Below are 24,880 nucleotides of genomic sequence, written 5' to 3'. Positions count from 1 at the left end.
TCTGACATGTTCTTCGTAATACTCACAGACTTCATGTTAGGAACCAAAACGCTTTGGTTTTAATGAAACAAGGTTACAGAGTAATGTTCTGATGGCTGTAGTTAACTGTAAAAAGCTTCTATGTAACGCTCAGCATTATAATAAAACCCCAACACATTCATCATGAGCACAATAAATGATCTTCAACACAAACAGCAAAAACACCTTGTATAAAAAATGAATAAAAAAATAAAAATTAACTGGTATCGCACATAAAAAAATTGCTTTTCAAGTAAAAAAAAACTAACAAAATTTAAATTCAGAGCATCGATAAGAACGAGAATGATGATGATGATGATGATGGCAGACACTGAGAATATGATATACATCTCTCATCTAGTGAAAGGTCAAAGGTCATTGGCTTCTGAATGATCTTCTGTCTTCATTTGTGTGGCTTTGTTTCTGTAGTTCATGAACTGTAATGTTTCTGGATTCTCGTTCGAGTCCTTCATTAATCCAGTTAGTGCTTGATGACGCTGGCGTTAATATTTATCTGGTTTAATAATTAGAGGTAATATTGACCCGTGCTGATGAATCTCACAAGAACACATCCAGCTCGTATATCACACCCAAACCCAGTAGCAAAAATTCATTTAGCTTGGTTTAAAGTATATATATATATATATATATATATATATATATATATATATATATATATATATATATATATATGTGTGTGTGTGTGTGTGTGTGTGTGTGTGTGTGTGTGATACATACAGACACACACACATACACACAGCACATACTGTATGTACTTGTTTATATAATACAAAAGAAATGTAATACATGAAAACAGTCAAATAAATTTTGGGGCAATTTTTTTTTCTTCATGAAAATAACGTAATTTAAATGGCTGTATAATCTTGTGATTTGCGTGTGAAATATGCGGCACTCGTGTTCTTCAGAGGATCAGTGAGGGTCTGTAGTGTTCAGGTTCACACGGCTTCATCACAAACATGCAGCGTATACAAACAATACTCAATCATTATGATACAGTGGGATAAATTAGTGGTATAAATATTATGTACATGCTGTGTTTTACACTGGCCAGTGGTTTGAAGCGCTGAAGCATGCGTCCTGACGACGGCTTCTGATCGAGGAGGTCACCGTTTTGGCACCAAAAGAACTCAATGACCAGCATTGACCAGTTTGACCTCTGACCTCTGATCAGCTGATGGTCTTCTGTGGTAAACATACACCTTCAGGTCGCCCGTGACTTTAACACCCATTCACAGTGAGGGTTAACACGGTAAACGTCTAGTAAATGTGCGTCTGGATCCAGGCAGCGCTCGCCTAGAGACAACAAAATAAAAACTAGTCAATTTTTGTCATAACTTCAACTTATAAATTCATAATGATGTTTCGATTTTTCTGCATCATCACTAAAACTGATGACTGTTCTTCTAAAATATAAAAATAAATATTAATAATTATAACTAATATAAATAACTAAATGCAGCAGAATAACTAAAAGTGTAGAATTAAAGTTAAATTAAATATAAACAAAAAAAAAACACTAAAAGTAATAGTGGTTCACACTGGTTTATCTTTAATTACCAGGATTTTTAAACTGTTTCTTACTCACAAATAGCAATTATACAGTTAGTTATATGCTGTCTGAATCATTTTTGGTTTGACTACTATTATGATTATTATCAATAATAACGTTGGACTCACCGATGTTTCCTCCGGTCTCGAACAGATGCTGTCTCTGTCTTCTGATGCTGTGTGAGCTGCGTCTGTAATCAGCATTCATCGGTTAACATCGGTTCAGTCACGTGACCGCTGCGTTCGTTCATTCATTAGTTCGTTCGTTCACTCACCCGTTCTCGACGTCGAAGCGCGCCATTATGTCTCTGGCCTTCATCTCGGCGTTCAGCTGAATCGCCATGGAAACCTTGGCGTGGAGCGGCGCGTGAACTCTGATGACCCCGTCGTGAAGGTCAGTGACCTGAGGAATACAGACAGGTTTCCCTTTTAACAATTAGTTCCAATGATCACAGAGACTTTTCAGCGTTTGTATCACTCCGCTAACAGCGTGCGTTTGTATCCAGAAGGTGGCGCCAAATCTTTATGAATGAATCAATAAACGGATTCACAACTAAACAAGGTTTCATCCAGATTAGCCATGTGCTGTATTCAGTAATGCGATGATCAGAGAAGCAATCCCATGAGCACTCACTTCACTGCGCTCGCGCTCTTTCTCCATGTTCCATCTCTTCAGTAGCCTGCGTTTGCTCTTCTCTGAAGTCGGTGTTTTCTTGCCCGCGGCGGCTTCGTTCATTTTCCGGACATGTGAGATCAGAAAACACGGGACCTGCGGATATGAAGAGAGGACAAACATCCGTCACAACGACTCTCCCAGTGTCAGCCAATCAGCTAGGATAGCTCATTAATATTCATGAGCGCCGCTGATGACGTCACTGGCGCTCACCGTCCACAGCAGGTCCTGATGGGTAATGAGGAGGCGCACGAGCTGGGCCGAAGCGACCGCACTCAGCATCTCCTCCTGCTTGACGTTCTTCCCGCGGAACGTGAAGAGGTTCGGTGCCACGATCATAGAGACGTTCCACAGACTCATGCGGTTCTTCTCCTCGTACGCCACCACCTTCCTGAGGAACTCCAGAAGAGCCTGAGAACAAACGGCAAACATCACCCTCATGTTGATGACTTGTTACAACAAAAAACTACACTTCCATAATGTACTCAAAGGGTTAATTTGCCTTCATTTACTGTTTTAACGATGTCCTTACTTTGCTGTATATTGAGGGTCAGAGAGCTCTCGGATTTCATCAGTAATATCTTACTCCGTGCTCTGAAGATGAACGAAGGTCTTACAGGTTTGGAACGACATGAGGGTGAGTATTTAATGACAGAATTTTCATTTTGGGGTGAACTATCCCTTTTGTTGCTTAGGGGTTATATTACTAGAGAGAAAAATCTGACAGTCTCCAAACAGAAGTTCCAGTGACTTCACATTCACATGCATTCATTCCACTCGCATTGCATTTGAAGTTTATTCGTTCCCTGGGAGTCGAACCCGTGACCTTGGCGTTGCTGGCTCTGCTGTTTGAGCGTCTGTAGTGCATCGACACTGCATTAATATCTGATTTCAGCAGAGATCAAACTGAATGCATGACGCATGACGTCAAACCTCTGTGTGTGTGTGTGTGTGTGTGTGTGTGTGTCATCACAGGTTACTCATCAGCTTCACCTGAGAACATGCTCATGTCAATACTTTACCCACACAAACACACGTTTACTCAACTATCTAAACAACATGCACTAACACTAACACACAAAAAAACACCTGCACTTTTAGACGACATTCCCAGATTTACTCTGCCTTTCAAAGGTTTGAGATCAGTAAGATTTGTAATGTTTCTTCTGCTCATCAAAGCTGCATTTATTTAATAAAAAATGCAGTAAAACAGAAAAATAGTGAAATATTATTATAATGTAAAATAAGTATTTACTATGTGAATAAATTGTTAAATATAATTTTTTCCTGTGATGAAACCTGAATTTTCATAATTTTTGCTTATTGCTTCCATTCAAAAGTTTAGGGTGAGTAAATGTTTTGTTTATATATATATATATATATGTACTTATATAAAACTGTTAAAATAGAACTCTTTCTAAATTGCAGTTCTCAAGCGGGGGTCTGGGAGCCACTAGGGGGCCTCAGCATACTTCTAGGGGGGCCAAAATGTGTCTTAAAATAACTTATAAGACAAAATAAGGTTTAAATAGACTTAAACAGCTATAATAATTGTATATTTTAATATATCACCACTAGTATCTTTGAATTAAATGTTAGAAATATCTTCGATGGTGTTTAAATACTGACAATGAGGGGTCAAGGATCTTAAGAACTGCTTAAAGTCCAGTTGTGTAGTTTTGTGCATCAGGAAGCGTGTGTGAGCGTGATGATGAGATGAACAGACCTTCAGTGTGTCTCTGTTGGCTTCAGGAAGCAGCATGATGAGAAGATGAAGAGCTTGGATCTGATGTTTGGGTGATGAGATACCTGACAGATGGACAGACAGAGAGATGAGAGACGTGACACTGAGCGGTCAGTGAAGAGAGCAGGTGTGGTGTCCAGACTCACTCTGAGCGGCTGTGAACGCCGGCAGGTGCTGTGTGGTCAGCAGAGGATACGGCAGCTCACGGATGAACATCTTCAACAGACCGGCCGCGTCGTTCTGCCGCACCTGATCCCAGTCGAAACGATCCTCGTAGAACTTCAGCTCCAGCTCCTGACGCAGATGCTGAGGACAAACACAAACCATCTTCAGTAAAGTACCTTGCTGTTTACACCACTCTTTCAGATATACAACAGCGTTCCAGGATCAGACATCAACATCCGGACTCGCTATCATATAACATAAAATATGATCATTTACCTTCACTCTGGCCGCTGATCCTGGGACCCTGAGGATCCCCTCCGTCTGTAAGCCCGTCTCCTCCAGTTTAGACAACAACTGAAACCAGGAACATGTCAAATATCATGTTTTATGAAAAATTTAGTACTCCAACACCATGTTTTCCAGACATTTACCACAGTAACACCATGCTTTCCAGACATCTATTGTGTTAACACCATGTCATCTGGAAATTTACCATGGTAACATCATGTTTTATGGATATTTACTATGGTAACTCCATGTTTTTTTACTTTTTCTATGGAAACACCATGTTTTTTTGGACTCTTTCTATGATAAAACCATGTTTTTTGGATATTCACTATGGTAAGACCATAGTTTCTGGAAATTTACTATGGTAGAACTATGTATTTCTGGAAATTTACTATGGCAAACACCATGTTTTGTGAGAAATTTAGTACTCCAACACCATGTTTTCTTGACATTTACTATGGTAACAACATGTTTTCTGGATATTCACACTGACAAGATAATGTTGTCTAGAAATTTACAGTGGTAACACCATGTATTCCGGAAATTTACCACAGTTACATTGTTTTCTGGAAATTTCCTATTGGAAAACCATGTTTTCTTGAACATGTACCATGGTAATTCCACAGTATTGTTTAAAGTAGCTTGAAGTGTCTTGTAAACAGCAGCAGAACGCCGTCTGTGTGCTGTTGTTTTCTTCCAGAGATGATTGAGATTCCAGCTCATTCAGACACACAGAGTCTTTATCGGTCATTGATAAGAGCGTCAGACTCAGATGTGTGTGGAGGCCTTCTACCAGTATCTTCCCGTCAGCTCTCGAGTTCCCCAACACAATTGCTGAATGTGTTGCAATGCTGGAAGAATCTCAGGGTGAGCGATTGACTGCTGAAGGTTTTTGAAAGCATCTATTTTAATCATCCTTCTCTGTGTTTCTAAGTGTTTCCTCAGTAAATCTCTCTCCAGTGAAACAATAGACGGCCTCCATCATTCCACTTAACACAGAGGTCAACGCAGGCGTGTAAAACAAACCAAAGCACTTCTGGCCACTGCCCTTGTTTTTTGGAAATCCTCTGTAACGGAGATGAGCGTGGGCCGTGGGGTCAGGATAAGAGAGATTTGCTCCATCCAAGGATGCGGGAGGAATGAGTATCGGAGCCATGAGAAGTGCTGACTGGGAACTTTCCAGAAAACCCAGCACTTGCAATCTCCATCACAACATTCCAGCCTCGTTTCTAATAACCAAAGAATGACAGATGAATGTACCTTCTTGAAAACCAGAGGAACTCTGGAACCCGGGTATTTCTTCTGGTCGTTTTCCAGCAACGTATTGAGAGGAACGCCGAATATCCCACTGTCTGTGGGAACAAAACGACAGCATTTACAGACAGTTTTACATGGTTTCTGACATTTACTATAGTAACACCATGTTTTCTTCATATTCAAAATGACAATGCCATGTGGTCTAGGCACTTACACAATTACTATGTTAATACCATGGTTTTGTGCACATTTACCACCATGTTTTATGAACATTTACCACGGGAACGCCATATTTTATGAACATCTACCACGATAAAGCCATGTTTTATGAACATTTAGCACGGTAACAGCAGTGTTTTATGAACTTTTACTATGGTAACACCATGTTTTGTGCACAATTACTATGATAACACCATATTTATGGACATTTACCATGGTAACCCTATGTTTTATAAACATTTACCACAGGAACGCCATGTTTTATGAACATTTACCATGGTAACCCCATGTTTTATGAACATTTACCATGGTAACCCTATGTTTTATAAACATTTACCACAGGAACGCCATGTTTTATGAACATTTACCACGGTAACCCCATGTTTTATGAACATTTACCACGGTAACCCCATGTTTTATGAACATTTACCACAGGAACGCCATGTTTTATGAACATTTACCACAGGAACGCCATGTTTTATGAACATTTACCATGGTAACCCCATGTTTTATGAACATTTACCATGGTAACCCCATGTTCTATGAACATTTACCACAGGAACGCCATGTTTTATGAACATTTACCATGGTAACCCCATGTTTTATGAATATTTACCATGGTAACCCCATGTTTTATGAACATTTACCACAGGAACGCCATGTTTTATGAACATTTACCATGGTAACCCCATGTTTTATGAACATTTACCACAGGAACGCCATGTTTTATGAACATTTACCATGGTAACCCCATGTTTTATGAACATTTACCACAGGAACGCCATGTTTTATGAACATTTACCATGGTAACCCCATGTTTTATGAACATTTACCACAGGAACGCCATGTTTTATGAACATTTACCATGGTAACCCCATGTTTTATGAACATTTACCACAGGAACGCCATGTTTTATGAACATTTACCATGGTAACCCCATGTTTTATGAACATTTACCATGGTAACCCCATGTTTTCTGAACATTTACCACAGGAACGCCATGTTTTATGAACATTTACCATGGTAACCCCATGTTTTATGAACATTTACCATGGTAACCCCATGTTTTATGAACATTTACCACAGGAACGCCATGTTTTATGAACATTTACCATGGTAACCCCATGTTTTATGAACCTTTACCACAGGAGCGCCATGTTTTATGAACATTTACCATGGTAACCCCATGTTTTATGAACATTTACCATGGTAACCCCATGTTTTATGAACATTTACCACAGGAACGCCATGTTTTATGAACATTTACCATGGTAACCCTATGTTTTATGAACATTTACCACAGGAAAGCCATGTTTTATGAACATTTACCATGGTAACCCCATGTTTTATGAACATTTACCACAGGAACGCCATGTTTTATGAACATTTACCAAAGAAACAATGATTTTTGGACATTTACTATAATAATACCAGGTTTTCTGGATATTCACAATGGCAACACCAAGTTTTGTAAATATTAACTATGTTAAAGTGATGTTTTGTGCACATACTATGGTATTTGTGGACATTTACCCTGGTAACACCATGTTTCTGGATACTTATGGTAATACCATGGTTTTCGTGGACATGTACTATGGTGACATCATGTTTTATGGAGCTTTAGGATGGTAATCGTATCCTGCTGTCTGTGGGTGTTTAAAGCTGTTTTTCCTTGGTTTCTGAGTCTGAATGTGAGCGACACCCACCTCGTGCTTTACTGCGCACCACGCGGCTCCTCTTCATCTCGATGCCCAGGAAGTCGTAGAAGGTGGTCAGCTCGATCAGGGAGATGCAGCTGATCTTCTTGATGTCCTCAGACGACAGATCGCTCACCCGTGTCAAGCCCTGTCTGGGCCTCACGATCTGAAATCTCTGAAGAGCAGACCACAAAGCACATCTGATCTGAGCTCACTATCCAGGGAAGATGCTCTCGGTTGCTTGTTTGTTTCAAGCAACAGAACAAACACTGCCAGTAAAAGGTGCATTATGAGAGAGCTGGACAGCTTTCTATCCCGTCTTCACAAGAAGGACAGGGTTTCGTTTGTTTTATTTGGACCTGATATACACTATTGCTCGCAAGACTGTTTTTGTCTTTTGAAAGAGATTGATACTCCTATTTAGCAAGAAATCATTAAATTGATCAAAAGTGACATTTTAAAAAAGACATTTTATAATTTCTTGAGCAGTAAATCATCATATTATTCTGATTTCTGGAGATCATGTGACACTGAAGACTATAGGAATGATGCTGAAAATACAGCTGCAGGTATGTCTTTAAATTTGAAGGAATCAGTTTGAAGAATCCCCATTCAATGAGCGACAGGATGACAGATGGAACGCACCGGTAAATCCCTGTCGTCTTTACAGATCCTCCTGCAGTCTTGGCATTCACGGTCTCTCCGATGAGCTCGAGCCGCTTCTGAATACGGCACGTCCAACGACAGAAGGATGGTCTCTGAAGAGCTGCTGTCCGCAGGAACTGGACACACATATACACAAGAACTAACCTCAGTAATGTCTGAATAAAGTTTGGTTTGAAGATAAACCGAAACCATAAAAACTCCATTTAAACAATCATCATCATCTTCTCTTTTCTGCTTTGTATCATTGCTTTTATGTACCGATCTAGTTTATATTTCCATCATGCACTGTAAACATACTGTCTCGTGCTAAAATGTTAGTGATATTCCTCTTTTGTGTGTCTGCTGGATGAATGCATCTCAATGTAAATACATCTTGTAAAAAAGGGTCAAATGGTGTCTGACCTTTCGGTGGATTCCACTGCGGCAGTTTGAGAGCGATCCGTCCGTTTGGAGAAACCGGAGGAGTGAGTTCAGACTGTAAGAGAACAAAATCACATTATCACACACAGATTCATGAGGTGTGGACCAATCAGAAGCACTGGTTTGTGCTCACCGAGGCGTCGGGTGTGGAGAAGACGTCTCGCACGTGTCTCATGGGCTGCTTGTTCCTCTTGCGCAGCGTCTGCGTGAAGTTGTCCAGTCGTTTCTTCACCATAGCGGCCTGTGAGTGTGTGAGCGTGCAGAGAAGAGCCTCCGCCGGACCATCACTCTGTGTTCCTGTCACCAGTGTGGAGAGCCCCGCCTCCTGCAGCCACGCCTCCTCAAGCTCCGCCTCTGAAACATCAAACACACACCACTCATATGTTTCACATGATGCACTTACACACTTACACAATCGCTCATATGGAGGACAAAACACAGCTTTGCTCCACTGCTTATAAAATCTTTCCTTGTCACAGTTTCTGAAAGCTGACGCTCAAACAGCAGAAGCACACGACAGATCTACAGAACCACACACTCATTCTCAGCCTTTGACTCAGTTTTCAATGTCATAACATGTTTTCTTTTGAGATGTGTGTGATATTCTGAATGCAGTGCTTCGTTTAACAAGAGATGAGAGGCATTTTACATTCTGTGTGCAGTTCCTGGATTTGTAAAAGGCGAAATTCAGAGCACACCTTACTGATGATGCATGTTTTGTACATGCAAGCAGATGAACTCATGATAAAAATGCAACACACAAAGTTTCACATTAAATTAATGTTTCAGAATAAAGCAAACATTGAATTACATTACATTCATATTCTTGGGCTCATCTGCTTGTCTTCATAAAGTAAGCATAAATCAATAAGGTGTGTACTGAAATTGTTCTTTTAATTTAAAATACATTAAGGTACATTATTTAGTGCTTGACATATTGCTGTGGGTGCATATAATATGGATTGCAAATGGCCAAACCTTGCATTTTGTTCACATAGATTTGTTTTATTCTTTTTAGAGGGGAGTCCAAAATTCTTGTTAGAAATTTTTGCATGGTCAAATATAAATACGACCTCATGTTGTGTCAAACGTGTTTACACACTGCCTCCGAATCAGTGTGCAAAGACCTTTAGGCCTTAATGATGATTATAAAAGGTTAACTCTAAGAGCACGGGTTTGAGCTCCACACACACCATCCATGCTGCTCCGCTCCGTCTGCTCCTCCGCTGCTCCCTGACGCTCCTCCTCGATGCTCTTCATCTCACTCCAGTAGTCCTCCATCGAGTCCCGGGACACACAGCGCTCCGCAGCGCAGGGAGACAGACCTCTCCGCTGATACTGAGCTTTCCTGCAGAGACACGAGAAACTGAACCTGTGACAGTCTGCATCAGTAGCATCTGAGATCCCCTGCACGCTGGACACACACACTCACACACTAACACACACACACACACACACACTGACACACACACACACACGTTTGTTTTTGTGTAAAGTGTGTTCATCCCATAGGTGTAATGGTTTTTATGTAGAAACTGTAGAAACTGTATATTCTATCGCCCTTCACCAACCCTACACCTAACCCTAGGTCTCTCTCACACACACACACTCTTTCTCTCTCTCTCTCTCTCTCTCTCTCACACACACACACACACTGACACTAACACTAACACACACACACACACACACACACACACACACAGAAACTCTCTCACACACACACAAACACTCTCTCTCTCACACAAACACACTCTTTCTCTCACTCACTCTCTCACTCACACACACACACACACACACACAGAAACTCTCTCACACACACACAAACACTCTCTCTCTCACACACACACACTCTTTCTCTCACTCTCTCACTCACACACACACACACACTCTCTTTCTCTCATGCTCACACACACAAACACACACACACTCTCTCTCTCTCTCTCTCTCACGCTCACACACACACACACACACTCTCTATCTCTCTCACGCTCGCTCACACACACACACACACACAATTGTTTAATGTGTCTAGTTTTTATACATGTTTATTTTCTAGTTTTAGTTATTTTAGTGCATCATTGTATGTTATTACAGTAAGATTTCTTTAATGTCGTAGAATGAAATGTTGTTCTTCAGCTTCAGCTGTAATAACCCTGACTGTAACAGTTTTCTGATTTTTAAAACAAGTAAAGAGTCTTCCGGTGGAAAGGCCAAACAGAAACGTTCTAACAGATGATTTTGTTCCTGATGCGATCAAAAGCTGTGGTTTGTAAATGATTCGAGCGCTCGTACAGAGCTGAGTTCTGCGGGTCATTTATGTTTCGCTGGATTGAGATGTTTGTTTAAACTAAAGCAGCGGTGTTGGGAATACTGTTACGGTCATTAGACACCGACATCTGGAAGTGCTTTCCTAAATTACACACATCTGTGTGTCTCCAAGTCTGAATGGACAGATGAGCTTTGGACAATGGACATCAGTGTGTGTGTGTGTGTGTGTGTGTGTGTGTGAGTGAGAGAGAGAGAGAGAGAGAGAGAGAGAGAGTGAGAGTGAGTGTTAGTGTCAGTGTCAGTGTCAGAGTGTGTGTGTGTGTGTGTGTGAGAGAGTGTGTGTGTTTATGTGTGTGTGTGTGTGTGAGAGAGAGAGAGTGTGTGTGTGTGTGAGAGAGAGAGAGAGAGAGAGAGAGTGTGTGTGTGTGTGTTTGTGTGTGTGTGTGTGTGGTCAGATATTGACTAGTTTCATTGTTAAATCAAGTAAAAATAATCCTGTGCAGACCACAAAAATAAAAAGAACTGCCCTGATGAGTGTCCATCCTGAATGAGACACACTGAAAGCAGATGACACTGATGATTCCCCGCTCAGCGTCTGACCAGCTCAACTCTCATGAGCTCGACCCGCAGCCCCCCGTGATGAATGCAGGTCAGCTAAACTCAAAACATGTGCTAGCTGCTTGAGACGCAGAAACCATGAGCTCATTCCTCCAGGAACCTCGACAGCTGGAACAAACACAACTGAACTCTGCTTGTGTTTCAGAAAGGTTCATGATGTACCACTTTCTCAGCTCTTGAAGATTGATCAGATCAAACCATCTCCATCTCATCAGAAGGACTGAGCCATGTGTCTCCTGGAGAAGTTTTCACTCTCCGGGCGGCACAAACCAGCATGAATCCATCAGGAACGCAAGCCGCTTCAATCCCAAACTCTTAAAGAGAAACATCTGGAGTCTAAAAATACCTTTCAGATTCCAGCGGAGCCAAACTAGGACTGCACTCTGAAACATAAAGGTGCTTCACAGTGACGCCACAGAAGAACAGTTTAATCTAAATGGTTTCATAAAGAAAATGTAACATCTGAAGAACCTTTACATTTCACAAAAGCTTCTTTGTGGCAAAAGAAGGTTCTTCAGGGAATAACAAGCTTAGAAAGAGATGGTGCTGAAGCTGGGTGCCTTAAACTTTTAAGTTCTCTCAACTTTAGATTTTTTTTTTTTACAGTGCATGAAGTTCAACATGGTATAAATGTAAAACAACTTCACTTGTTAAACATCTTTGCAGAAAAGATGCATGAAATATGAAGCTTTATTCAGCTTTCAGATGATGTATTAATCTCAATTTTAAAAAACTGACCTTTATGACCCCGGGTCACATTTGCTAAAAATTGTGGCTTTTAAACTATTGTGGCAAACCATTACATTGGAATGAATCGTTAAAAATCTCAACCGGAGAACTGGCCAGCAGGTTCTTCCTCACTAAACATTAGTGATGCTTGACTTGGCAATCAGTTTACACACTCAAACTCAAATGCGTGAGCATTTCGGTGCAGACTAGAAAGGGAATGTTGATTAAAATGCAGTGCACAGCCTAAACACCCCACACACTGTATTTAATCAGCTCGGGCCGGTGCACCTCGTCAGCAGTCACAGCTAATGCTCCAGCGGGTGAAAGCAGAAGCATTAGCTGCTAACAGCGGATCTATAGAGCGGCTCTGGACTTTAAAGATTCATATCAGCTAATGCAGCTTCAGATGAAGAGGGTTAGTGTCCACTGATGACCAACACACACTAAACCAGCATACAGCGTGACAGAAGAGGGTTTAAAGATCAGTGTCTGACCCTGGAGCACCAACCAGTCAGAAGAGTCTATTTAGTGATTCATACATCATCTGAAGCTGAATAAATCATCTCTCCAGTGATGTGTGGTTTGGAGGACAACTTTATTTAAAAATCTGGAATCTGAGGGAGCAAAAAAATCTAAATATTGTGTTCCCGTGCCTTGATACTAAATGATTACCATATTCATATTCCTGTACCTTTAAAGAGTAATACCATGGCACTGGTCCAAAATAATGAAATTACAGTATGTGCAGTATTAGTAATATGTGTTATATTAAGAATGTGATCTCATTTTTCACAAACACGACCTGTCAGACGTTTGGGAGTGGTGAGATTTTTTTAATATTTCTGAAAGAGTCTCTCCTGTTCACAGAGGCTGCTTTTATTTGATCAAATAGTGAAATATTATTCTAATGTATTATTTCTGTGTGAATCTGTGTTGAAGTGTAATGTATTTCTGTGATGCTCCGCTGTATTTTCAGTCTTAGGGTTAGGGTCGCAATATTTCTGTGGAAACTGTGATGCATTTTATTTTTCAGGATTCACAGATAAACAGAAAGTTCAAAAGAACAGCATTTATTTGAAATAGAAATCTTTTATAAGATTAGAAATGCCTCTTTTCATTAATCTAATGCCTCTTTGATGAATAAAAGTATTTCTCTCTTTCAAAAAACAAAACAAAAAACAATCCTAATGAGCTCAAACTTTTGAATGGCAGTGTGTGAGTGTGTGTGTGCTTTTACAGAAAAGGAAGTCCACTACCACTGAAGCTTCCTGTTTGGCTCAAGCGACTGAAAGTGTGTGCTCTATATCACCCTGAACACACCCACAGAAATCAATCCCACAACATTAACTTCCTATGAGCCTCAGTGACGACGCTCTCAGACAGAACATGACGAGCGTCAGACCGTCAGAGAAACGGCTTCACATCACACCGAGCACGAGGATCAGGAGCAAACCTCTCCAAATACACCAGAGAACATTTCTGTAGTTTCTAAGCCATGTTTAGATTCAGTCACACATCTGATAGAGCTCAAACACTCGTGAGGCGAGGGAAAACACGATTTAGTTTCAGTCACCAAACAAAAACTCCCAACCAAACACCTTGAGTGTTTCTCACGTCAACGGTACGATTTACCAGTCAAATGTGCTTCCTCACGTTCATGCAAAGCAGTGTGACTGTGCTGAAGACACACAAACATCGTGTGTGTGTGTGTGTGTGTGTGAGAGAGAGAGAGAGAGAGAGAGAGAGAGTAACTAACACACAGCAGCATGTCAATAATTCATTTACACAAAACACAATCTCTAATGCGTTCACACTTCCTGTGACCCACCAAAACTGCTTTGTTTGAGCTTTACCTTCCAATATACACACAATATAACGAGATAACTCAAAGAATACCATGGTACTGCTTCTATTACTGGGGTGTATAACTAATAATGCAATATAATGTTCATGTTCCTTTAACTTCATTTGGCTAATTTCATAGTTCATCCAAACTTAGAAAGTATAATAAACCTTTCGTATTCGATGAAACAGGACTTTTGTAAGACAGCGGAGTAAGTATTTTCAGTTGAATCAGCACATTTTTACCTTTTTAAAATATAATTGATTTCAATATGAGAAAACCAAGAGCTTTAGCTTATAAAAAACACCACTGGATAAAAAACAGTGGCACAAACCCTAATTCTTCTTGTATTACTCTTAAATTCACACTCCTGTTGTTGTTCGTAATGCATGAACACGTGCTCGTGTTTTGGATAAAGTAATAAATGCAAACGTTAAAATTAAACCCAAGAAATAACAACCAATAAATGAAACCTGTTCAGTTTTAATCAGAGCTTAGAGATGAAATATTAACCATCTTTTCTTCAAACACACACAGAGTTTATGATGATGACAGCGGCTCTTATCTGCAGTCCTTATCACTCAAACCCTCATTAACCCCGTGTTTACCAACTCTCTCTTCCTCATCTGACCCACAAACACATCATTTACAGCACTAAAGGCTGGTTTACCGTAGTAAAGCTGCTCTGATTACCTGTGCATGTTGGTGTGTGTGCTCTCTGTGCCTCCGGACGCGACTGAAGTGTTTCTGGCAGGAATTCTGCTGTTCTTCCAGTCCGCTGGAATGTGGTCGGACAGCACTGATGTCCCTCGCTCCTGATCTCAGATCAGCCTCACACACTTTATGGCTCGTTATAGCCAGAGTCAGTCTAGAGTTCACATGTCTCTTCTCAATGAAAGAGTTCAGAGGTTCCACAGAGAACAGAATTCTGAGGAATATCTGAGACATTCCGAAGACTATCTTGATCTTCAGAGCATCAGTCACACCATCAGTGATCATCACATAGAAATAGAGCCGAGCTTATCAATAGCTGCATGTCAGATTCAGAATGTTGCTTGTTTTACTTTTTGCGAAATCTAGATTTTTGCAATAAGATCCCATTAGTGCATTAACTCAAATTTACTAACAGTGGGCATTACATTTGTTACAGTATTTATTATTATTTGTTAGCAGTAGTTAATATCTGTTGCATTCCTTTGACAAAGTATATGGGTTGGTAAGATTTTCTATGAAATACGTCTCCTCTGCTTACCAGAGTAGCATTCATTCTTTTAAAAAATAGAGTAAAAATTGTGAAATGTTATTCTAATGTAAAACATCTGTTTTCTGTGTGAATCTGTGTTAAAGTGTAATTTATTTCTGTGATGCTCCGCTGTATTTTCAGCATCATTCCTCCAGTCTTCAGTGTCACATGATCTTCAGAAATCATTCAGAATTGACTTCCATTGTATTTTTTGTCCATTTAATGGATTTATTGGGAACCGAAACGGACAAACATTCTTTAAAATATATTTGTTTGTGTGTGTGTGTGTGTGTGTGTGTGTGTGTGTGTGTGTGTGTGTGTGTGTGTGTGTGTGTGTGTGTGTGTGTGTGTGGAAACAAATGTCCAGTGTCAGCTACAGCAGCACACGACTCATTCAGAGACACACAGAGACTCGCAGGAGTACAGGACTTCCCTTTGTACAAGACATAACACTGACAGAAACGAGCTTTCAGCAAGAACACACACACACACACACACACACACACACACACACACACACAACGGGGCTTTCAGCCTGTGTGAATTAAGTCACTTAGTAGGATACAACACAACACCACTGACCTCTAGCCAGCAGCTGTGTGTGTGTGTGTGCGTGCTGCACTCTGAAGCTGGAGTCAAACACACTGATATTACAGCTGCTCCTCACGCTGTCATTAACTCTAACTCCTGCTCTATCAGACTCAGGCTGTGTTTATGTTTTCCTGCAGCACATAAATCACAGAACATCACGACCGAGCGCTCTCTGGCTCCCATCGAATGTAAACATTTTAAGACAGAAGAGAGGAGAGCGTCCCGTCGCTGCCTGACTCTGAAACGTCTCGCTCATGACATCATCTGATGAGACACTGAAGGACAAAGACAAGTGATGCATGCTGGGAACATCAGAGAACTAGCAACAACTAAACTAACTCTGGAACAGCTTCACAAACACTTCACTTTACTGTAGTACTGTAGAAGTAAGGGGAATGACACACGATTTCTATGGAAGAGAGTTTATGCCACACAAATAAATAAATAAATAAAATTCATTGTATCTTTTTATTTCAGAATTCTGAAAATTCTGCAATTCTAATCTGACAATTTTGAGTTTAAATCTTGCAATTCAGGTTTTTATTCTTTATTAATTGCAACTTTTTTCTCAGAATAATTTTTTTTTTCATATCTCAGCTGCAATTAAATAAAAAGTGGCAATTAACTCCTGTTATTCCATGGCAAAAACAGGCTTTCATCAATTTGGGTATGGTAGTTGTTCTATTTAATTAAATAGCTGTGCATTTGTTCCTTTAGCAAACACTATCCACAGTGACATACGTGAGGAATATGATCATGTGCTCAATAAACTGTATTTACTCAGCAAATATTTGAAGATTTGAAGAACATGTTCAGGATCAGACATGAGCATGACAGAATTACAGTGAAACATATGTGCTTCATACAGACTAATAACTTGATTTGACAGTGACTCTGATCACTGAACAAAACAAACTATTACTGTTTAGAATCCAGTTGAACAGAAATCAGGTTTAGAGCATAAACTCACTCAAACTCAATTCACTCAATGCAATACTAAAGACCTAAAGAACAAATAATGCATCAGAAAATATGAAATGCAACGGAATAGGAGCAAAAGAGCAAAAGAGAATCAAATTACGAACTTTACAAACACCCCCGATCTAAAAACAACATACAATTCAAAGTAAAACATCGGAGGAGATCAAAGAATGAGTGGAGTTCGTGTGTGTGTGTGTGTGTGTGTGTGTGTGTGTCTGACCTGTTGTCTGCTCTGTGTTTCTGCTCATCTCCATGAATCGTGAATGAATGAAACGCAGTCAGAATCACTCCGCCACAGTCCGTCACATCCATCATCCATCAGATCACCGCACGCGTGTGTGCTTCTGCTGTAATTCACCCGTATGTGTGTGTGTGTGTGTGTGTGTGTGTGTGTGTGTGTGTGTGAAGATTTGACTGCCATGAAACGCGGACTCGCGGGGGCGGAGCTACAGCCACCAGTGTCCGATCAGCGCACGGGGGCGTGCATATATCAACAAAAAATACGATTAATCTTAATTTATTTTTTAATGGTTCTTGTTTCAAAGAATCAAATAAAGTACTTTAATAAATGTACATGTTCCCACATGTCTGATAATGTACAGAAATACTGCAGTGATGAAATGACACAAATGGAAGTGTGTGAATGATGTAGAGATGAAAGCATGTGGCACAAATGAAAACTTCTTCTTTATCGGGTTCCATCTGTGAGGAAGGACATTCCACCACAGAAAACGAGGCGTTAATGAAGCACCTGGTTATGTAACTTCTTCAAACATCAGCTCTTCCTCTTCAGTCCTGATGTCATGATGAATTCACACTGATTCTGTTCCTCTGTGGCCACATATATCGTTTCAGTCAGACTCTATGATTCACAGTTCAATGCTGCTGACAGGGGAACTGTTATCTGTTCATCTGTCCGTCTGATAACCAGCCAGGGCCGGTTCTAGGGTGAGTGGAGATCCGGGGCTTACCCCAGAAAAATTCATCAAATATAAAATTTGGAATACAGAAATATTAAATTATGAAGAAAAAAATTAGAATGGTACTTTGCCACTAGGTGGCGGCATGCCACTGCCTTAATGAGTGAGTCGGTCGTTCATTTAATAATTGGATTCGTTAGAAGCGGATGATTCATTCAGAAAAAAAGTAAGCAACTGTTTTAATGAATGGGTCAGTGAATCATTTACTCAAGCAAATTTATTCAGTAAACAACTCTGTGTGTTGCTGCAGAGCACTACAACATGCTTTGTTTGGAACATATTGCAAAATATGTCTTTTTTTATTATCTTGTTTATTGCATTGTTGCCCTGACACGAAAAGTATGTCACATACCGTGCTAACCAAACATTAAAACCGCTCTCTCTCTCTCTCTCTCTCTGTGTGTGTGTGTCCTAAAGACTGCTGCGTAACCGTTAACTGTTAGATGTTTAAAATGTAACGTTAAATTAAATCAGACACAATTTAAAACCGAAAAAGAAATATAATAGTATCATTAAAATGTACAGATACCTGAAGCTGTTGTATCTTGGCGTTCAATTGTTGACTGGCGGTGTTTTTTGTTGTTGTTTTTTTTTTTGAAGAATTTTGAAATATCCATTTTAATTTTTAAATAAATTGATCTAGTAAAATACTACACGCCAACAAACCGGCTGCCTCCAAAAGATCTAATTTCATTGGCTGGTTCGTACAGACGCTCATCGATGGTTGGCCAGTTTACATGTCAGTCAGGAGCACTAGACTCAGTGGGCGGTTTTCGTTTGGTGTGAATGACAACGCGCAAATTGACAGACACTGTAGACGTGAGACTCGAGAGATATTTATTTATTTATTTAAATTCTAATATAAATTACTTTATTGGGCATGAAAACTCATTGATGGCATGGTGGTAATAAAAACGTTCGGGGCTTTACTGAAAACATTTGGGGCTCCAGCCCCCTTAGCCCACCCCTAACGCCGCCCCTGTAACCAGCAGCTGTTCTTCATCGTTTATATTTACTGAACCAACTAATCTAAAGCTTTAGGACAGTGTGCACGATAACACGATATAACTCAAGAAGAAAATTGTGTGCTAAGACAAGCATCACTTTTACTGTGAGCAACCTCACAGAACACCCTAGCAACTGAATAATACCCTAACAAGCTCACAGAACACCCTAGCACCTGAATAATACCCTAACAACCTCACAGAACACCCTAGCAACTGAATAATACCCTAACAAGCTCACAGAACACCCTAGCAACTGAATAATACCCTAACAACCTCACAGAACACCCTAGCAACTGAATAATACCCTAACAAGCTCACAGAACACCCTAGCAACTGAATAATACCCTAACAAGCTCACAAAACACCCTAGCAACTGAATAATACCCTAACAAGCTCACAGAACACCCTAGCAACTGAATAATACCCTAACAAGCTCACAGAACACCCTAGCACCTGAATAATACCCTAACAAGCTCACAGAACACCCTAGCAACTGAATAATACCCTAACAAGCTCACAGAACACCCTAGCACCTGAATAATACCCTAACAAGCTCACAAAACACCCTAGCAACTGAATAATACCCTAACAACCTCACAGAGCACCCTAGCAACCCAGCAACACCCTAGCAACTGAATAATACCCTAACAACCTCACAGAGCACCCTAGCAACCCAGCAACACCCTAGCAACTGAATAATACCCTTACAACCTCAGAGAACACCCTAGCAACCCAGCAACACCATAGCAACTGAATAATACCCTAACAAGCTCACAGAACACCCTAGCACCTGAATAATACCCTAACAACCTCACAGAACACCCTAGCAACTGAATAATACCCTAACAAGCTCACAGAACACCCTAGCACCTGAATAATACCCTAACAAGCTCACAGAACACCCTAGCAACTGAATAATACCCTAACAAGCTCACAGAACACCCTAGCAACTGAATAATACCCTAACAAGCTCACAAAACACCCTAGCAACTGAATAATACCCTTACAATCTCAGAGAACACCCTGGCAACCCAGCAACACCCTAGCAACTGAATAATACCCTTACAACCTCAGAGAACACCCTAGCAACCCAGCAACACCATAGCAACTGAAAAATACCCTTACAACCTCAGAGAACACCCTAGCAACCCAGCAACACCCTAGCAACTGAATAACACCCTAACAACCTCACAGAACACCCTAGAAACCCAACAACACCCTAGCAACTGAATAACACCCTAACAACCTCACAGAACACCCTAGCAACCCAGCAACACCCTAACAACTGAATAATACCCTTACAAAATCAGAGAACACCCTAGCAACCCAGCAACACCCTAGCAACTGAATAACACCCTAACAACCTCACAGAACACACTAGCATCCCAACAACACCCTAGCAACTGAATAACACCCTTACAACCACACAGAACACCCTAGCAACTGAATAACACCCTAACAACCACACAGAACACCCTAGCAACCCAACAACACCCTAGCAACTGAATAACACCCTAACAACCTCACAGAACACCCTAGCAAGCAAACAACACACTAGCAACCACACCAAACACCTTAGCAACCATCTAGCAACCAAACAACACCCTAGCAACCACAAAGAATACACTTGAAACCACCTAGCAACCACACAGAACACCATAGCAACCAAATAACACCCTTACAACCATACAGAAAATCATAGCAATCAAATAACACACTAGCAACCACACAGAACACCTTAGCAACCACCTAGCAACCAGACAACATCCTAGCAACCACACCAAACACCTTAGCAATCACCTAGCAACCAAACACTTTAACAATCACAAAGAACACCTAAGCAACCAAACAACACACTAGAAACCACATAGAACACCATAGCAACTGAATAACACCCTAACAATCACACAAAACACCCTAGCAACCACCTAGCACCCAAACAACACCCTAGCAACCACATAGAACACCATGGCAACTGAATAACACCCTAGAAACCACCTAGCAACCATAAGGTTTTATATATTTGTCTCACCTGCATTTATTTAATTAAAAAAAATAAAAAGCAGTACAAATGTGAGATATTATTCTAGTGTAAATCATCTGTTTTCTGTGTGAATCTGTGTTAAAGTGTAATGTATTTCTGTGATGCTCCGCTGTATTTTCAGCATCATTCCTCCAGTCTTCAGTGTCACATGATCTTCAGTAATCATGAAAATATGATGATTTACTGCTCAGTTATTATCAGTTATAATTGATGCTCTGCATTCTTTGAATGAAGGTCTCTAATGAAAGTGAAATTAAAACACAAGGTCTGTTTGATTGTAGGAGCATGAGCTCATAGATGTGCTCTGCGTATGATTTATTCAGCACATGAGGATTGATTTCTATCAGTCACTTCCTGTTTCAGGACTGCTGCTTCTGCTCAAAGGCTGAATAAATGATGAGCGACGAGGCTTCAGTGCAGTTCATCACATCACAGATCCTTCTAGAAACCCGAACAGCTAAAAATCTGTGTTATTTGAGTATATAGTCTTTATTGATACTGTGAATCAGTTTTTGTTTCTATATTTTTCATTTTAGTGCAAGTTTTAGTCTTTTTGTTTAGTGTTTTTGTCATTTTAGCTGTTGTTTAAGTCTATATTTGTATCTCAGTTGTAGTTTTAGCTATTTTAGTACAGCAAATATCATATTTTAAAATCATATTTTCATTGATAAATGTTGAATAAATAAAAAGCTGATTAAAAACGTTTAATGAAAATTTTATTTTTTTATGATTTTAGTTTTAGTAACTTTAATAACCCTGCTTGCAATAAAATACATTTTGACTGAAATAAAATAATAATGAAAAAAAATATTTATTTTATTTTAACGAATTGCCAAGGCAGCAGTTCTCATTTTCATTTAAGAATTAAATAACAAAAACTGAAAAGAAAAACAATTATAAAAATTATATGAAAAAATTATAAAACATTTTTAGAATAAAAAATAAAAATAAACATTACTAAAATTACACTAACACAAAATGTTCAATAAAACTAGCAATATTAATAAAAAAAACTATCATAGTGTGATACTGAAATTCTGACTTGTTCTTCATGTACATAAAGCACATCTACTGTACAGGACAAGTGTCACAGAGGGTTCATAAGCATACATGAATTCTTGTGTACAGTGTGATCTCTGAGAGTCTAGACCTGCTGCTGATCAACTGATTGAGCTTTGATTGACAGATTGAGACGTTCTGGGTGAAGTGAGTGGTCAGTGCTGATGTCTCCAGGATCTCTGGAGGATCTCGCTGTCTGCCACTTCCTGTGACCTCTGACCTCTCCCTTGTGTGTGTGTGTGTGTGTGTGTGTGTGTGTGGAGCCATAAGCGTTTGCATTATTAATGAGATGATGTAATCTGTTGGCCCTGAAGGAGCAGTGAAATGATGTCTTCTTGGAGAAATGTGTTTACATTTGGAAGATGCTTTTATTCACAGCGGTTCACACTGAATTCAGGATAAACATGTGATCAGTTCATATGCAATCCTGTTTCTGACACTGAATAAAAAATAAAAATGGTAATTGCAACTTTTTATCCCACAACTGACTTTTTTCTAAGAATTGAGTGAAATAAACCCAATTCTGAGTAAAAAGTCAGAATTGTGAGATAAATAGTTGCATAAAAATGGTTTATAAAGTCAAAGCAGTGTTATTTAGAATTAGATTTTTAGATTTTCTGTTTTGTTTTAATTTTAGTTAAGGTTTTTTTTTGTCATTTTTGTTAGTTCTTTTAATGTCCATATAGTTTTTATTTCATTTTAGTTTTAGTTAGTTCAGTTCTTCAGTTTTAACTTTTAACCAATTTTAAATTACAGTTCATGTTTATTTTTTTTTTCTTTTAGATTTGTTAATGATAATAACCTTATTTCAAAGCCCAAGTATGGGTTTGTCTGTGGTCATAAATAACTTCATAAATAACTTCAGTACAAAGTGACTTACATTGCATTCAAACTACTCATTTTATCAGTTATGTTCCCTGGGGTCTGAACCCTTGACCTTGGTGTTGCAAGCGCAACGCTGTACTGCTTGAGCTTGAAGAAGACTGTGTGTGCTGCATGTGCTGGAGTGTAAGACCGCAGGAATCTACAGGATTCTGGAATGTTCTGAACCCTGACGACCTCCATCCACACAGCGCTCTCTAATCTTTAACTCAGTGTGTGTGTGTGTGTGTGTGTGTGAGAGAGAGAGAGAGAGAGAGTGAGTGTGAGAGAGAGTGAGTGTGTGTGTGTGTGTGTGTGTGTGTGTGTAGATCAAATCACAAAATCAAGAGCATAAAACTAATAGACGTTCTTCATGGGCATTTATTAACAATTCCTTACCAAAACTACTGTACTCTTAAAATGCACATTTATTTATTATAAACATTAGTTATGAAATAGAATATATGCATAAATGTTTATTTATTTATTTCTAGAATTATAAAAAATAATTGTGACTTTTTGTATAATAATTCATACTTTTTTCTTCCATTTTTTAAATGAAAGCATAATTCAGAGGGGAAAAAAGTGGGAGGTGTGAGATAAAAAGTCACAATAAGCTTCTTTATTTTATTTCGAGGAGGAAACGAGCGTCAGAAGTTTTCTGGAAGTGTTTCTCTTAAAGGTGCAAATAATCAGAGTCACGTGCCAGTCCCACTTTAGTGTAAAAATGCATCATGATTTTTAAACACACACACACACACACACGCGCACTCTCTCTCTCACACACACACACACACACACACACACATGTAAATATGTTGCAGTTAGAGCTGTTTTGGGCTCTTTACGTCTGAAGTCACACATCAGTCATCAGTCTTACTGATGTACTTCCCTTTATAGGAAATGTCACGTCTTCCTCATGCCCAGTGCATGATGGGTAAAGACCAGTGTTTGGATGCAGCGAGTGTTTGTGAACAGGTTTGTGATCTGTGAGAGTGAGAAGAACGTCCCCTGAAAGAATGTGAGAACGAGACACACGAGACGCACGTTCCTCCGTGAAGGAATGTTTATGAGCATTATAAACACACACACAATCTCTGACCTGGCTGACGAGAGTTAACCAGCACAGCACCGGCTCTGAAGCTGACCTCTGACCTCTGACAGCATGACCCTGATTACTGACAAATTTGAATCTTTGTCCTGCACTGAGCAACTGTTATCAGTCACCACACTGTTCATCATCATCATCATCAGAATGATTTTACTGAGGTAAACTGATGTGTGTGTTGGGGAGAGAACTGAGATACTGATCGAATGAAGTCAGATAATGTTCTAACAGACAAACACAATAAATGAATGAATGAGCTGCTCTTACACACACACACACACACACACACACACACACACACACACACACACACATCATGATCAGTGACTCTACTGACCTCTGCTGGAGAACATCAGAAACTTCAGTTCTCAGACAGACTCCGAAAATAATAGAATAAAATAGAATTTTTATCTACATTTTAAAATGTATGTTACAATACTACGCTCATTTTGAAAAAAAGAATAATGTTTAATAAAAGAGTTTTCTTAAAGGTTTTGGAGTGACATAAATCCAATTGGAACTCGGAAATAATCGAAATAATAATAATAATAATAAAAAGATCAAAGATTGAAAATGATAACCAACTTTATAGATTTATCATCAAAAAGTCCAGTTTGTTTCAATCTTATACACTTCAACTATTAAACCATCTTTTTGGGGGGTATATGCTGGATAAAGCAATTTGAATAAATGCGTTGAAAACATTTGTATTTATAAGAAAAATCGAGCAGATGAAATTAGTTAATTAATAATTGATTAAAGAAATAATTGTTTCCGTGCATAAATCTGATCTGTTTAATGTATGTTTGACTGACAAATATGAATCAAATTA

General features: G+C 39.4%; 2 protein-coding genes across 3 annotated transcripts in view; both read right to left on the bottom strand.

Moving 5' to 3' along the window:
* LOC128012969 (receptor-type tyrosine-protein phosphatase mu) overlaps positions 1-14,983 on the bottom strand; it is a 256,276-nt gene extending 241,293 nt beyond the window's left edge. The window contains exon 1 of the mRNA XM_052595595.1: positions 14,970-14,983. The gene's annotated coding sequence lies outside the window, so the exon portion shown is untranslated. The remainder of the gene's footprint in view (positions 1-14,969) is intronic.
* Positions 881-17,370, bottom strand: LOC128012976 (rho GTPase-activating protein 28-like). Of its 2 annotated transcripts, none has more exons than XM_052595619.1 (15): positions 17,210-17,370; positions 9,910-10,064; positions 8,850-9,070; positions 8,699-8,771; positions 8,276-8,412; positions 7,640-7,805; positions 5,718-5,809; positions 4,446-4,523; positions 4,151-4,310; positions 3,987-4,069; positions 2,474-2,671; positions 2,222-2,356; positions 1,863-1,990; positions 1,717-1,778; positions 881-1,332 (listed from the first exon to the last, which is right to left on the bottom strand). In XM_052595619.1, the coding sequence occupies exons 1-15, from the start codon at positions 17,302-17,304 to the stop codon at positions 1,241-1,243; spliced, it is 1,875 nt and encodes a 624-aa protein (XP_052451579.1). In that variant the 5' UTR covers positions 17,305-17,370; the 3' UTR covers positions 881-1,240. The 2 variants fall into 2 exon arrangements, with proteins under 2 accessions (XP_052451579.1, XP_052451580.1); XM_052595620.1 differs by lacking the exon at positions 17,210-17,370 and adding an exon at positions 14,868-14,940.
* Positions 17,371-24,880: the final 7,510 nt, after the last annotated feature.

Source organism: Carassius gibelio, chromosome B24 (assembly GCF_023724105.1).
Source record: "Carassius gibelio isolate Cgi1373 ecotype wild population from Czech Republic chromosome B24, carGib1.2-hapl.c, whole genome shotgun sequence".
Taxonomy (NCBI): Eukaryota; Metazoa; Chordata; class Actinopteri; order Cypriniformes; family Cyprinidae; genus Carassius; species Carassius gibelio.
Note: the sequence above shows the minus strand (reverse complement) of the source record. Positions and strands in the feature narration are given on the sequence as shown.

Excerpts from the sequence above, each read along its gene's own strand:
- LOC128012976 (XM_052595619.1), bottom strand. The coding sequence starts at position 17,304 with ATGATGGATGTGACGGACTGTGGCGGAGTGATTCTGACTGCGTTTCAT. Across the intron at positions 4,311-4,445 it reads GATCAGCGGCCAGAGTGAAG|CATCTGCGTCAGGAGCTGGA; the intron begins GTAAATGATCAT and ends GTTTGTCCTCAG. Across the intron at positions 1,991-2,221 it reads AAGAGCGCGAGCGCAGTGAA|GTCACTGACCTTCACGACGG; the intron begins GTGAGTGCTCAT and ends TGTATTCCTCAG.